The sequence below is a fragment of the Leucoraja erinacea genome, chromosome 29 (genome assembly GCF_028641065.1).
Source record: "Leucoraja erinacea ecotype New England chromosome 29, Leri_hhj_1, whole genome shotgun sequence".
Lineage (NCBI taxonomy): Eukaryota > Metazoa > Chordata > Chondrichthyes > Rajiformes > Rajidae > Leucoraja > Leucoraja erinaceus.
The window spans coordinates 3,694,222-3,708,533 of record NC_073405.1 but is presented as its reverse complement, the minus strand read 5'-3'; the positions used below and the strand labels follow the sequence as shown (position 1 = coordinate 3,708,533).

Below are 14,312 nucleotides of genomic sequence, written 5' to 3'. Positions count from 1 at the left end.
GTTTTCACCCAAAGAGTTGTGAATCTATAGACAATAGACAATAGGTGCAGGAGTAGGCCATTTGGCCCTTCGAGTCAGCACCGCCATTCAATGTGATCATGGCTGATCATTCCCAATCACTACCCCGTTCCTGCCTTCAACCCATACCCCCCTGACACCGCTATTTTTAAGAGCCCTATCTAGCTCTCTCTTGAAAGTATCCAGAGAACCTGCCCCCACCGCCCTCCGAGGCAGAGAATTCCACAGACTCACAACTCCCTGTGAGAAAAAGTGTTTCCTCCTTATTCTTAAACTGTGGCCCCTGGTTCTGGACTCCCCCAACATCGGGAACATGTTTCCTGCCTCTAGAGTGTCCAAGCCCTTAACAATCTTCTATGTTTCAATGAGATGCCCTCTCATCCTTCTAAACTCCAGAGTGTACAAGCCCAGCCGCTCCATTCTCTCAGCATATGACAGTCCTGCCATCCCGGGAATTAACCTTGTAAACCTACGCTGGGCTCCCTCAATAGCAAGAATATCCTTCCTCAAATTAGGGGACCAAAACTGCACACAATACTCCAGGTGTGGTCTCACTGACACTAGGGCTCTGTACAACTGCAGAATGACCTCTTTGCTCCTATATTCGATTCCTCTTGTTATAAAGGCCTACATGCCATTCGCTTTCTTCACTGCATCTTGGATGATCAGCCATGATCATATTGAATGGCGGTGCTGGCTCGAAGGGCCGAATGTCCGCTACTCCTGCACCTAGTTTCTATGTTTCTGTGCTGTATATCTAAAGTGTAACGTGAAGTACAGGCGTTGAGCTGCGGTAGGAAGTTACATATACCCTGTTGGTGCATTATTTGTACGCTGGGCATACAAGAATGGGGAGGGAAAGAATCTGGTTTTTCGTGCCTGGGCTGGCTAAACTAGTTCTTGGTGCAACGACTTAACCCCAGCCTGCCTCCCACGTGCGATGTTTGATATACACAAACTGCTGGAGTCACTCAGCGGGACAGGCAGCATCTCTGGAGAGAATTCGGGGGTCGAGACCCTTCTTCAGACGCTAATTATATGCCCTGAGTGTGATCTACACACGCGGGACAAAAAAGCACGCGGGTCTTACCACACCGCCCCTCCCAGCCTCTCCTGCATCTGTGGCAGGTTGCTTGAACGAAGTCACTTAGTTAAAGCTCCCTCCCACCACCACTTAGAGTTGTAGCCGCCCTACCCAACGCCGATACCTCTCTCAGTCTCTCCCCTCCCTTAGTAACGTGCCTCCCCTGACACCGCCCTTCATTCCACACCAGTGACAGACACCTCTGGGATTATTTTATTTTGGTTGTTCAGTGTTCCCATCTCTCTTCTGATGGCCTCTCTCCCGACGCCAGTGACCGCCCCACTCTCCCTCTTTCGCCCTCGTCTCTCACTGAGGGCTCTGTGAATCTTTGGAGAGGGAGGGAGAGAATATTACCGTCCCGTCCCCGTCTCCTCCAGGACCATGGCTTCCTTTACGTACGGCGAGAAGCATCAGTACTGGCAGCTGTTGAACAGGTGAGAGATGACTGTGTGTGTGTATCGGATAATGCTGGCTGGCCTGGCAGGGTCAAGCTGGGGATGTTACCACCATGGACGCTGCCTGTCCCGCTGAGTTACTCCAGCATTTTGTGTCTGCCTTCGGTTTAAACCAGCATCTGCCCATTTCCTTCCTGCACATTCCGACTGCCCCACTGTGTGCAATCTCCTCAAGGTATCCCTGCATTGAAGAAGTTCTGCATCACCTCTCTCTCGCCCCCCCCCCCCCCCCCCCCCCCCCACTCTGTGATCTGTCATTTTCACACCTTACCCTTCCATATCTCTTTCTTCCTCTCCCCTGACTCTCAACCTGAAGGGTCTCCACCCAAAACGTCGCCCATTCCTTCTCTCCAGAGATGCTGCCTGTCTCACTGAGTTACTCCAGCATGTTGTGTCTTATCCTTCGATTTAAACCAGCACCTGCAGTTCCATCCTACACACCGTGTCCGCTCCACTGCAAAATCTCCACAAGGTATGTCTACTTTGAAGAGTTCACCTCCTCCTCCTCCTCCAACTAGAGTTCTGCAACACCCTCTCTTGCTGCACCTCCCCCGTGATCTGTCATTTTCACACCTTACCTTCCATATCTCTAGTCTCCCTCTCCCCTGACTCTCAACCTGAAGAAGGGTCTCCCATTCCTTCTCTCCAGAGATGCTGCCCGACCAGCTGTTACTCCAGCATTTTGTGTCTATCTTCGGTTTAAACCAGCACCTGCGGTTCCTTCCTGCAGACTTTAGGGTGAAGTGTTTAAACTTTAAGCAGTTTCAAATTGCAAATAAACCCTTCTGGGCCTTGGCCCACGTGATTCCTTCCTCCTGCCAGTACTCTCAATCCAGCTTGATGGTCACTGTTTACCTGGTTTTCCCTGGGTTTTTTAAAAGTTTCGTTTAGCTTAGAAATACTGCACGGAAACAGGCCCTTCGGCCCACCAAATCCATACTGACCAGTGATCCCCGCACACTAACAATATCCAATACACACACACTAGGTACAATGTTACATTCACACCAAGCCAATTAACCTACAAACCTGTACATCTTTGGAGTGTGGGAGGAAATCCCGGAGAAAACCTACACAGGTCACAGAGTGAAAGTACAAATTCTGTATAGACAGCACCTGTAGTCGGGATAGAACACGGGTCACTGTCCCACTATCCCGAGCTCTCCCGAGTTTTCCCCTTGATTCAAACTCGGAGAATGTTCGTAACGGGCCCGTAGATATATCGTAGCGGCTCGTCATGTCAGCCGTAGGTACTCGGGGCATTAAAATGGTGCAATCTTTCTCCTCCCGACTATCTTTTTACTCGTGGACATTTTTTTGTCATGCTGGAAAAAAAAAAAGTCCCGACTTACCCGATGCCCCGAGTACCCACGGCTGGCATAGCGAGCCGCTACGATATATCTACGGACTCCCACGGACCCGTTACGAACATTCTCCGAGTTTGAAGCGAGGGGAAAACTCGGGAGAATTCGTGAGCAGCTCGGGAAAGTGGGACTGGCCCTTAAGGCAGCAACTCTACCGCTGCACCACCGTGCTGCCCTATTAGCTCTGCCTCTGCATATTAAGAAAAACAAGTTTTAAAAAGCAGTGCAAGGGAAACGGGAGAAGTCCCAGTGAAACTCATTTCACTGTACCTCAATTGGCGCATGTGACAAATAAATGTGAACTTTGAACCTCTAGATCACGATTCAATTCGGTAGCAATCCTCGTGTGGATGGGATGAATGGAGGGTGTCCTGGCAAATGTCACTGACATAGAAATATACGGCAAGTAGCTCACAGTTTCAGTTCAGTGTCATCAGGGGACCTGAAGATAGACACTAAATGCTCTAAACGGTGGAGGCCGTTTCTCTGGATACTTTTTACAGAGGAACACTTTCACACACAGAGAGTTGTTAGTCTGTGGGATTCTTTGCCTCGGTAAGGGCAGTGGAGGCAGGTTCTCTGGATGCTTTCAAGAGTGAGCTAGATAGGGCTCTTAGAGATAGGGGATATGGGGAGAAGGCAGGAACGGGTTACTGATTGGGGATGATCAGCCATGATCACATTGAATGGCGGTGCTGGCTCGAATGGCCGAATGGCCTACCCCTGCACCTATTGTCTATCGTCTATTGTTCAATGTGTGTTTTCTGGTGAGTTTTGAATGGGGGAAAAGAGGGTGTTCTATGAATACTTCTAGCGTTCTTTCTGGAATTTGGAAAAATCATAAATGTAGGATAGAGAGATCCTAACCAGTATCTGAACTCCAGGTTATCTGATGGTGACATCTGGTTCACAGTGAAAAACCCCAATATCCTTGCACTATGGCACACCATTTAATTTGTCCGTGCATTTCTCTATGAATAGTCAATCTGAAACACTGCCTGATGATGGCTCTACTGGTACACATAATGCCATTGCACATTGCAAATGAGATAGAAATGGCTGAGTGGCTGCACACTGTTTCTTAGGTAGACAAAAGTGCTGGAGAAACTCAGCGGGTGCAGCTGCATCTATGGAGCGAAGGAAATAGGCAACGTTTCGGCCCGAAACCCATGAAGGAAATAGGTAAAGTTTCGGGCCGAAACCCTTCTGTGGCAGAGAATTCCACAGATTCACCACTCTCTGTGTGAAAAATGTTTTCCTCATCTCGGTCCTAAAAGATTTCCCCTTATCCTTAAACTGTGACCCCTTGTTCTGGACTTCCCCAACATCGGGAACAATCTTCCTGCATCTAGCCTTTCCAACCCCTTAAGAATTTTGTAAGTTTCTATAAGATCCCCCCTCAATCTTCTAAATTCTAGCGAGTACAAGCCGAGTCTATCCAGACTTTCTTCATATTTCGGGCCGAAACGTTGCCTATTTCCTTCGCTCCATAGATGCTGCCGCACCCGCTGGAGTTTCTCCAGCACTTTTGTCTACCTTCGATTTTCCAGCATCTGCAGTTCCTTCTTAAACTCTCAATCGGGAACGTCACCCATTCCTTCTCTCCGGAAACGCCGCCTGTCCCGCTGAGTTACTCCAGCATTTTTGTGTCTATCTTTGGCTTGTAGCCCATCTTTTAGACTAAGGTTTTTTGACAACTGGCCTAAAGTGTCCAATGTAAAATGTTATGCGATCATGCTCCTTAAGGATGTTTTAAAGAAACTATGTATAGAGGTTAGTGTTGTAGAAATTAGATACGTGGTGGGAGTTAGCAAAGGTTTGATACATTGAAAAATGGAATTGAAGGTGAGAATGCAGTTCCCACCAACTCATCATACGATTAGTTTCAAATATACTATCAAAGAACACACTTCAGGTTCCTTGTTGATTGGAACAATGGGTATCTGTGTGCCATGCCATAGATTAATGTCCAGACAATAGCTGCATCAGAATGACTTGTTGATCTAGATGCTTTAGCCTTTTGCTGCACATTGGATATATTTTTTTGCCCAAACAAGAAATTTCAGCGCCCTTGATTGGATTGGTGATTAACTGCTGTGCAGTCACTCATTAGAGGATAGGATGACAGAGGGCAGAGAAATGCGACTGTGCCAGGAAAAGCTACAAAAACGTCAATTGTACCCAAGTCTTTAAACAAAAGCAGAGGCAGGTTCTAAAACATGTGAACTATCACGGACGTTCTAGTGATTGATGTTTGTGGCAAATCTGGATCCAAAACAGGAAACTATGCAGATGTGTAAAGAAAACCCATGTAAGAATCTCAAGGTTGTCGATCATCAGGGTGAAGGTATTTGCTTGTAATAACTACCTCAAGAAACCGAGTCGGGCAAACGGTGGATTGAAGGAAATAATATTTTAAAACTTTTTAATTTAAGTTTGGAACCTATGAAGAGGTTCCTGCTAATATATTGCGGGATACAAATAAGGTTGAAGATGACACAAGGAAACAGTTCAAGATTTTGATCTAAAAGCTCGTCAATGTAGAAAGGACTGAAACTTGGAAAGAATAAGGGGTAAGCCATGTAGAATGGAGATGAGGAAACACTATATCTATAGTGTTCGACATGATATCTATAGTGTTCAAAATGACAGGAGGGGTAATGTCAGCCAGACCTCCAGTCAGCATTCAGGCAATGCATAAAATAGTAACATGATCTTATTGAAACAGTTACAATTCTTAGGGGTCAACAAAATAGATGAGAAGATAGTTTTCCCCCCAACTATTGCATCTGGAATCAGTCTCAAATTAACCGATTGGCCATTCAAAGTGGATGAAATATGCTCATGTTGTCGGTAGTTACTGGGTGTAAAGTCTCTCGATCAGTAATCGGCAAGAGCCCACGGGAAGATGAATAAAAGATGGGAGTGGGGGGGGGAGGAGATATTGCGATGAAACTGTGTGGGAACGAACGAACGGTAACTTATCAGATTTGATTCTACAAATGCATTGTGCTGCAAATTGTGTGTGGTTCTGTTGATGGACTTTGATAAGACGGGCCGAAGTGGCCTTGCTGGTTCTGTACACTTTTTCATAAAGAGATTTGTGAGTTTGTGGAATTCTCTGCCTCGGAGGGAGGTGGAGGCCGGTTCTCTGGATACATTCAAGAGAGAGCTGGATAGGGCTCTTAAAGATAGTGGAGTCAGGGGATATGGGGAGAAGGCAGGAACGGGGTACTGATTGTGGATGATCAGCCATGATCACCTTAAACTATGACCCCTTGTTCTGGACTTCCCCAACATCGGGAACAATCTTCCTGCATCTAGCCTGTCCAACCCCTTAAGAATTTTGTATGTTTCTATAAGATCCCCCTCAATCTTCTAAATTCTAGCGAGTACAAGCCGAGTCTATCCAGATTTTCTTCATATTTCGGGCCGAAACGTTGCCTATTTCCTTCGCTCCATAGATGCTGCTGCACCCGCTGAGTTTCTCCAGCACTTTTGTCTACCTTCGATTTTCCAGCATCTGCAGTTCCTTTTTTTAAGCACACTCTTTCTTCCCGTAGGAAGGAAATGCAGATCCTTGTTTACACAGACTATAGACACAAAATGCTGGAGTAACTCAGCGGAACAGGCAGCATCTCTGGAGATAAGGAATAGGTGACGTTTCAGGTCAAGATAGAAGGGTTGTTCCTTCTATGCATGTGTGTGTATATATTTATACAATGGTATATGGACACATTGATCTGTTCTGCATTCATGCCTACTATATTCTGTTGTGCTGAAGCAACGCAAGAATTTAATTGTCCTATCTGGGACACGTGACAATAAACTCTCTTGAATCTTGAATCTTGCCACCTGTCACTCTTGCCATAGAGGGAGTACAGAGAAGGTTCACCAGACTGATTCCTGGGATGCCAGGACTTTCATATGAAGAAAGACTGGATAGACTCGGCTTGTACTCGCTAGAATTTAGAAGATTGAGGGGGGATCTTATAGAAACTTACAAAATTCTTAAGGGGTTGGACAGGCTAGATGCAGGAAGATTGTTTCGCGATGTCGGGGAAGTCCAGGACAAGGGGTCACAGTTTAAGGATAAGGGGGAAATCTTTTAGGACTGAGATGAGAAAAACATTTTTCACACAGAGAGTGGTAAATCTGTGGAATTCTCTGTCACAGAAGGTAGTTGAGGCCAGTTCATTGGCAATATTTAAGAGGGAGTTAGATGTGGCCCTTGTGGCTAAAGGGATAGATAGAATTTTAGATTTGCCACACAACCAGGGTCGGTGGAATTTGGGTTGAATTTGGGATCAGGGGGTATGGAGAGAAAGCAGGTACAGGATACTGAGTTGGATGATCCGCCATGATCATATTGAATGGCGGTGCAGGCTCGAAGGGCCGAATGGCCTACTCCTGCACCTATTTTCAATGTTTCTATGTTTCTCTGCCCTATCAAAATAGCTCTCGACTGGATTTAGATTAAAGTGCATTTGAAAAGTGGATCGGCCGTTGGTTTGGAAATCTTCAATGACGGGGAAACTGGACCTTGAGCAGTTTTGTTGCTCAATAAAATCTAGATGTGGCTTCCAATCCAGATGGGCTCTGAGATTTTGTTTCCGGCTGCTGATGGTCTAGCTTTGCGGGCTGGTGTAACAATGAACAGGAAACAAAGTAATAGGTAAAATGTGACCGGTTCCTTATCATCAAGTTCACTTCCCAATTCCCAGGCCACAGCAAAACGAGTTAAACTAACATTCTACTTAGACTTGGATTGTCCTGCTGATTTGTTCGAACAATTCTGTGTCTGGTTGTTGTAACTTAAAAGGCAAGTTGATGAGTTTTGATGCCATTTCATTTTTTTTTCTTTTGTTCGCTGAATCAAGTAATAATAATAATAATAATATATTTTATTGTCATTGCACATAAGTGCAACGAGATTTGGGTATGTAGCTTCCATCCGACATCATAACTTAAGTAACTACTAACATTTAGGATAAAATTAAAATGCTGGAGAAACTCAGTGGGTGCTACTCCATTAGCAAATCCCTTTGCATTCATCTGCCTTGTTAGCGGAAGTAAAATTGTAAAGTGCTGGGCTCATTTGTTCCTCTTTAGCAGTTCCACCCCCCTTCCACCTGAAGTAGACCCATATTTAGCAACATGAGGGCCTCGTTTGACCTTGTGGTACTTTCTTTCTCCGAATCCGTTCCTTTACCAAAACTTCAAATATTTACCTCCAACGTGACCCCACCACTCGCCACATCTTCCCATCTCCCCCCATATCTGCCTTCAGCAAAGACCGCTCCCTCCATAACTCCCTTGTCAATTCTTCCCTTCCCTCTCGTACCACCCCCTCCCCGGGCACTTTCCCTTGCAACCGCAAGAGATGCAACACTTGTCCCTTTACCTCCCCCCTCGACTCCGTTCAAGGACCCAAGCAGTCGTTCCAGGTGTGCGACAGAGGTTTACCTGCATCTCCTCCAACCTCATCTATTGCATCCGCTGCTCTAGATGTCAGCAGATCTATATCGGTGGGACCAAGCGGAGGTTGGGCGATCGTTTCGCTGAACACCTCCGCTCGGTCCGCAATAACCAGGCTGACCTCCCGGTGGCTCAGCACTTCAACTCCCCCTCCCACTTCGTCTCCGACCTCTCTGTCCTGGGTCTCCTCCATGGCCACAGCGAGCAGCACCGGAAATTGGAGGAACAGCACCTCATATTCCGCTTGGGGAGTCTGCATCCTGGGGGCATGAACATTGAATTCTCCCAATTTTGTTAGTCCTTGCTATCTCCTCCTCTTCCTCAGTCCTCCCGCTGTCTCCTCCCATCCCCCCGCCTTTGGGCTCCTCCTCCTTTTTCCTTTCTTGTCCCTGTCCCCGCCCACTCCCACCCCCCGTTCAGTCTGAAGAAGGGTTTTGGCCCGAAACGTTGCCTATTTCCTTTGCTCCATAGATGCTGCTGCACCCGCTGAGTTTCTCCAGCATTTTTGTGTACCTACAAATATTTACCTGTGCTCCACTGGCAACGCTGCCTAACTTCTGCTGAATTGCTGATCCTTCCCTTGGATTTTGGTAAAATCGAAGTAGGATCAATATTGAATAAGTATATTTTGACGGTGCTGGCTGTAGGTTCAACTTTGGCCTGGACACACGGTTATAAAGTTAGAGGCATTGCTAAAAAGAAAGGTTTGACTTGAATGACTGAAGAAGGAACTGCAGATAGACACTAAATGCTGGAGTAACTCAGCGGGACAGGCAGCATCTCTGGAGAGAAGGAATAGGTGACGTTTCAGGCCGAGACCCTTCTTCAGACCCATGTGTTCCTCATTAACAGTTCCACCTCCTCCTCCACCTGCCACTGACTGATGTTGAACCAGATTTAGCAAACTCCCTACCTCATTTGACCTTGAGGTACTTTCTTTCTCCAAAGCCTTTCCTTCACCAAAACCTCAACTATCTGCCTGTGCTCCTTCACCCACAACTCTTCCCAATCTCTGCTGAATTGCTGATCCTGCTCTTTAGCTTTCATCATTCCACTCTTCTCCAGAATGTCACCCATCCTCCATTCTTCCAATCCAAATCTCCACTGCCCATTATTTTAAAACATTGTTCTGCTCGCATACTGCCTATTGTTATTATTATCAAGGGCTATGGGGGGGAAGGCAGGAGTCTGAAGAAGGGTCCTAACCCGAAATGTCACCCATTCCTTCTATTTCTTCTACTCCAGCATTTTGTGCAATGAACTCCGCAGATTCAGCTGTTCCTCCACGTCTTGTCCGACGTTCCCCATCTTTTTGACCTCCTTACAGACAAATCTTCTTCTTCTTGCGTATGGCGTGCACAGCCTAAGCGTGTCCCGTTTGATCTTCTGTTTATGCACGCCAGGTTGATTGCATTCGTCGAAACACGGTGGACCGCGTGAAGGTTGCAATCTCCCAGCCCAGTGTTTTGTCACCGCAAGTTCATTCACAAAACTTTCTCTGTCTGGTTTACAGTGAAGGAGATGCAGGTGAAGGGAGGATGCTTACACCACAGTATAAAAGGACTCCATTGACCCATGTGCAACATACCAACTTCCCACCAGCACGCAATATGGTGAGTAGTAGCAAGACCTGATGAATAAAGACATCTATGCACCGAGTTCAGGACCACATGGATTATAGCAGCAACCTGCCTGTATTTTAATGTGGGCGGCACGGTGGCGCAGCGGTAGAGTTGCAGCCTCACAGCGCCAGAGACCCAGGTTCGATCCTGACTACGGGTGCTGTCTGCACGGAGTTTGCATGTTCCCCCTGTAAATGTAAATTGTCCCTGGTGTGTGTAGGGTAGTGTTAATGTGCGGGGATCGCAGGTCGGTGCGGACTCAGTGTTTCTGCACTGTATCAGTAAACTAAACTAAACTAAATAGATTTGGGTCTGTAGCTCCCCGGGGTAGCCAGAGAAGTTCTATGTTAAAGAAGGAACTGCAGATGCTGGAGAATCGAAGGTACACAAAAAAGCTGGAGAAACTCAGCGGGTGCAGCAGCATCTATGGAGCGAAGGAAATAGGCGACGTTTCGGGCCGAAACCCTTCTTCAGACAGTTCTATGTTAAGTTTCTCCTCCGTTTCCAACTTTTATCACCTGTGTGATTTTCAGCCATTATGTTTGGAACCCGTGGAACCGTTAGATATTGAGGCGCACATACAGAATCAGTTGGCAGACCCTGAGCTGGAACCATTTCAGTATCTGATGGACTACCCAAACGATGACGTGGAAGTCACATTATCTTCTCGAGAGTATCAGACCACTACTCCAGCTGAGCCCGACAACTGGTAAGAGGAACTCTCTGAAGATGAATGAAACGTGAATGTAGCACATGAGCCGTGTCTTTTTACAATGTTTAATGGTTGATTGGTTCATAGGTTCTAGGAGCAGAATTGGGCCATTCGGCCCATCAGGTCTACTCCGCCATTCAATATTGGTTGATCTATCTTTCGCTCTCAACCCCATTCTCCTGCCTTCTCCCCATAACCCCTGACACCCGAACTAATCAAGAATCCGTCAATCTGCGCCTTAAAAACGCAGCTCCGTGCCTGTGGACTTCGGGAGCCGCCGTCTCCGGCAGGAACTGGCCGATTCGGAAACTCCAGGCCGCTGAGTGTATTCTTCCGTTCCGACTCCAAAGCTCCGATCATCCTGGCGAGAGGGCCTGAAACATCGGGCCGTTGCTACGGCGACTGCGGAGGCCTCAATAGGCCTCGACCATGGGTGGACAAGAGGAAGAGGACTGAACCATGTTGCCTTCCCTCCCAGTGGGAAACGTTGATTCTGCTGTGCGGGGATGTTTTTATATTTGATGTTAAATTCTATCGTGTTGTGTTTATCTTATTTGTGTGCTGCATGGCAACTCACATTTCACTGCACCAACTGGTGTATGTGACAATAAATGTCATTTATCCTTTATCCTTTAAAAAACAACCCAATGTCTTGGCCTCCACAGCCGTCTGTGGCAATGAATTCCACAACTTGACCACCCTCTGACTACATTAGTGTGGGTAAGATGGTGTGTTTACCCTGTACTGATGGTATCAATGGCTTGTGCCATAGTCATAGTCTTAGTGATACAGTGTGGAAACAGGCCCTTTGACCCAACTTGCCCACACCGGCCAACATGTCCCACCTGCCTGCAACTGGTCCATATCCCTCCAAACCTGTCCTATCCATGTACCTATCCAATTGTTTCTGAAATGTTGGCTTAATCCCAGCCTCAACTACCTCCTCTGGCAGCTTGTTCCATCCACCCACCACCCTTTGTGTGAAAGAGTTACCCCTATTAATTTTTATTTTAATAGGAATTTTATTCCTATTCATTTTTTTCCCCCTTTACCTTAAACCTTCACCGTCACCTTGTGGTTGTACTTGTGTAAGTCGTTTCTCGTGCACTTTAGACATGTAGGTAATTGTACATCAGTGAGCTGTTGCTTTGTGTTTGTTAACTTTGCTCCTAAAAAAGCCCTGTCCCACGGTACGAGTTCATTCCAAGAGCTCTCCCGAGTTTAAAAAAAAAATCAAACTCGTGGTAAGCACGGAGAATGAACGTGGCGGGTACGTCGGAGCTCGGGGACGTCTCTTAGCGCTAACGGCAGGTACTCGGGAAGACCCGCTAACGGCAGGTAAGCACGGGACGACTCGTGAAGTGTTTTCAACTTGTTGAAAAATGTCCACGAGAGCCCCGAGTACCGACGAGTGGCCGTTACCGTAAATCTCCGAGTTCGAATCAGGGCAAACTCGGGGAGAACTCTTGGAATGAACTCGTACCGTGGGACAGGGGTTTAACGAAGTGTTTGCAAAATGCCTTTGTAACCATGGTAACTCAAAGAGAGGTGCATGTAACATGTTGCTCCCTTGTCTGTAACTTTCTTTGTGCTCCATGTGTCCATATTGCTTCTATAACTCACTGCTATGAAACACTAAAGGGCCTCTGTCCCACTTGGGCGGGTTTATGGGCGACAACAGGCGACTGCCGCAACATTTTTCAGCGACAGAGGCGACAATTGTTGCTGTCGAAGGTTGTCGCCAGGTGTCGTGGGTGAATGCCATTAAAATTAGTCCCTGGCAGTCGCCTGAAGAGTCGCCGAAGTGGAACAGGCCCTTAACTACTCACCCAGCTGCTGTGGGACTTCTTGTCCCCTGATAGCATCTGTGGTGGTGCATCTTAGATTCTCCCTCTCCCTCAGATTGTATTGTAAATCTTTATTGTCATTTCCTGAGTATTCACATACCCAGAGGAAACAAAAACACGTTGCTCAACCAGTGTCCATTCAGTGTGCATTAAAAATAAATAGAAATAAAAATACATATATCATGAACAAATTTAACACTCTACTAAACATTCAACAGGCGTTCCGATCCCACATTAATCTTCACAATTTTAAGAATTTATTGTGGTTTTAAATATTGCTTCTGCTGGGAACGAGGGGGGGGGGGGGGGGGCTGGGACATGGCACGGGGGGGGGGGGGGGCAAGAACGAAGGGGGCCGCTGAGAATGAAGGGGGGACCCTTCTATGTGCAAAGTGGCTGTCACATGTCTGTAAGCGACTGGGTGCAGAATTAGACAGAAGGTGATGGTGATGCAACTGAAGGATTTGTTTCCCTTCCCTCCCCCATGTACCTTTTAGAACAATATGTGATATTCTTTATGTTCTTCCTTGACAGGGATAACATGACTCCACAGGTGAGGGCATGTGTGGAGACCTACACCAAGGACTGGCTGATGGTTACCAGGAGGTAGGTGAAACCATGCTCATGGGAGATAGTTACGTGGATGTTGCCAGGACTAGAGGGTCCGGGCTGTGGGGACAGGTCGAGCAGGCTGGGATTCTATTCCTTGGAGCGCAGGAGGATCTTATAGAGGTGTATAAAATCATGAGAGGAATAGATCGGGTAGACGCACAGAGTTTCTTGCCCAGAGCAGGTGAATCGAGGACCACAACATAACAAAACAGTAGGGCTAAGATAGACAAAAAATGCTGGAGAAACTCAGCGGGTGAGGCAGCATCTATGGAGCAAAGGAAATAGGCAACGTTGCTTATTTTCCTTCGCTCCATAAATGCTGCCTCACCCGCTGAGTTCCTCCAGCATCTTTCGTCTGCTTTCGTATTTTCCAGCATCCGCAGTTCCTTCTTAAATTCTTTGGTTGACAGTCAGATGAAGACAGGCCCTGCCGATGCAGAATAACTCATGTTCATGTTTACCTTCCCAGCTATCAGAAGTGCAATACGGAGAGTCGACGCAAGGGGCTGAACCTTCCTCATCAGATCTTTGAATGCGATGAAAGCTTTAATTTGGAAATGCAGGGTCTCCAGGTAGGTTTAGTTCAGTTGAGAGAAACAGGCCCTTCGTCCCACCAAGTCCGTGCCGACTGGCGATCCCCGTACGCTAGCGCTATCCTACACGTGCCAGCGACAATTTACAATTTTTACCGAAGCCAATTGACCCACAAACCTGCACGACTTTGGAGTGTGGGAGGAAACCGGAACCCACGTGGTCACCAGTAGAACGTGCAAACTCTGTACAGACAGCGTCCGTAGTCAGGATCGAACCCGGATCTCTGGCGCTGTCAGGCGGCAACTCCCCTATCTCCCCTGTGCCCCACCCGGACTCAGGCATTTTTCTCTCCTCCTCTTCCCTTTCCACCAATATTCTTTCCTCTAACATCAGAGTTCGCAGCCCGTAAATCCTTTTGTCCCACACTTTCTGTAGTTCCAGCTCCAGCCTTCGCTCCGCCCCGGATCTTCATTACTTCCCACCCCAGTGACATGAATATTAAATGTTGGGTTTCAAATGTCCATAAAATGTTACACCGAAATAAAACGGGCTCAATGAGCAACGTGGAGTTGAACTGTCTGACGCA

General features: G+C 47.1%; 1 protein-coding gene across 2 annotated transcripts in view; it reads left to right on the top strand.

Moving 5' to 3' along the window:
* Positions 1–280: 280 nt before the first annotated feature.
* The window catches only part of LOC129711009 (dedicator of cytokinesis protein 7-like), a 162,511-nt gene continuing 148,479 nt past the window's right edge, over positions 281–14,312 (top strand). For both annotated transcript variants that reach the window (XM_055658351.1, XM_055658350.1), the window contains exons 1-5: positions 281–1,536; positions 9,913–10,012; positions 10,555–10,730; positions 13,115–13,186; positions 13,662–13,764. In XM_055658351.1, coding sequence (XP_055514326.1) covers positions 1,484–1,536; positions 9,913–10,012; positions 10,555–10,730; positions 13,115–13,186; positions 13,662–13,764 — 504 coding nt within the window. In that variant the 5' untranslated portion in view covers positions 281–1,483. The remainder of the gene's footprint in view (positions 1,537–9,912; positions 10,013–10,554; positions 10,731–13,114; positions 13,187–13,661; positions 13,765–14,312) is intronic.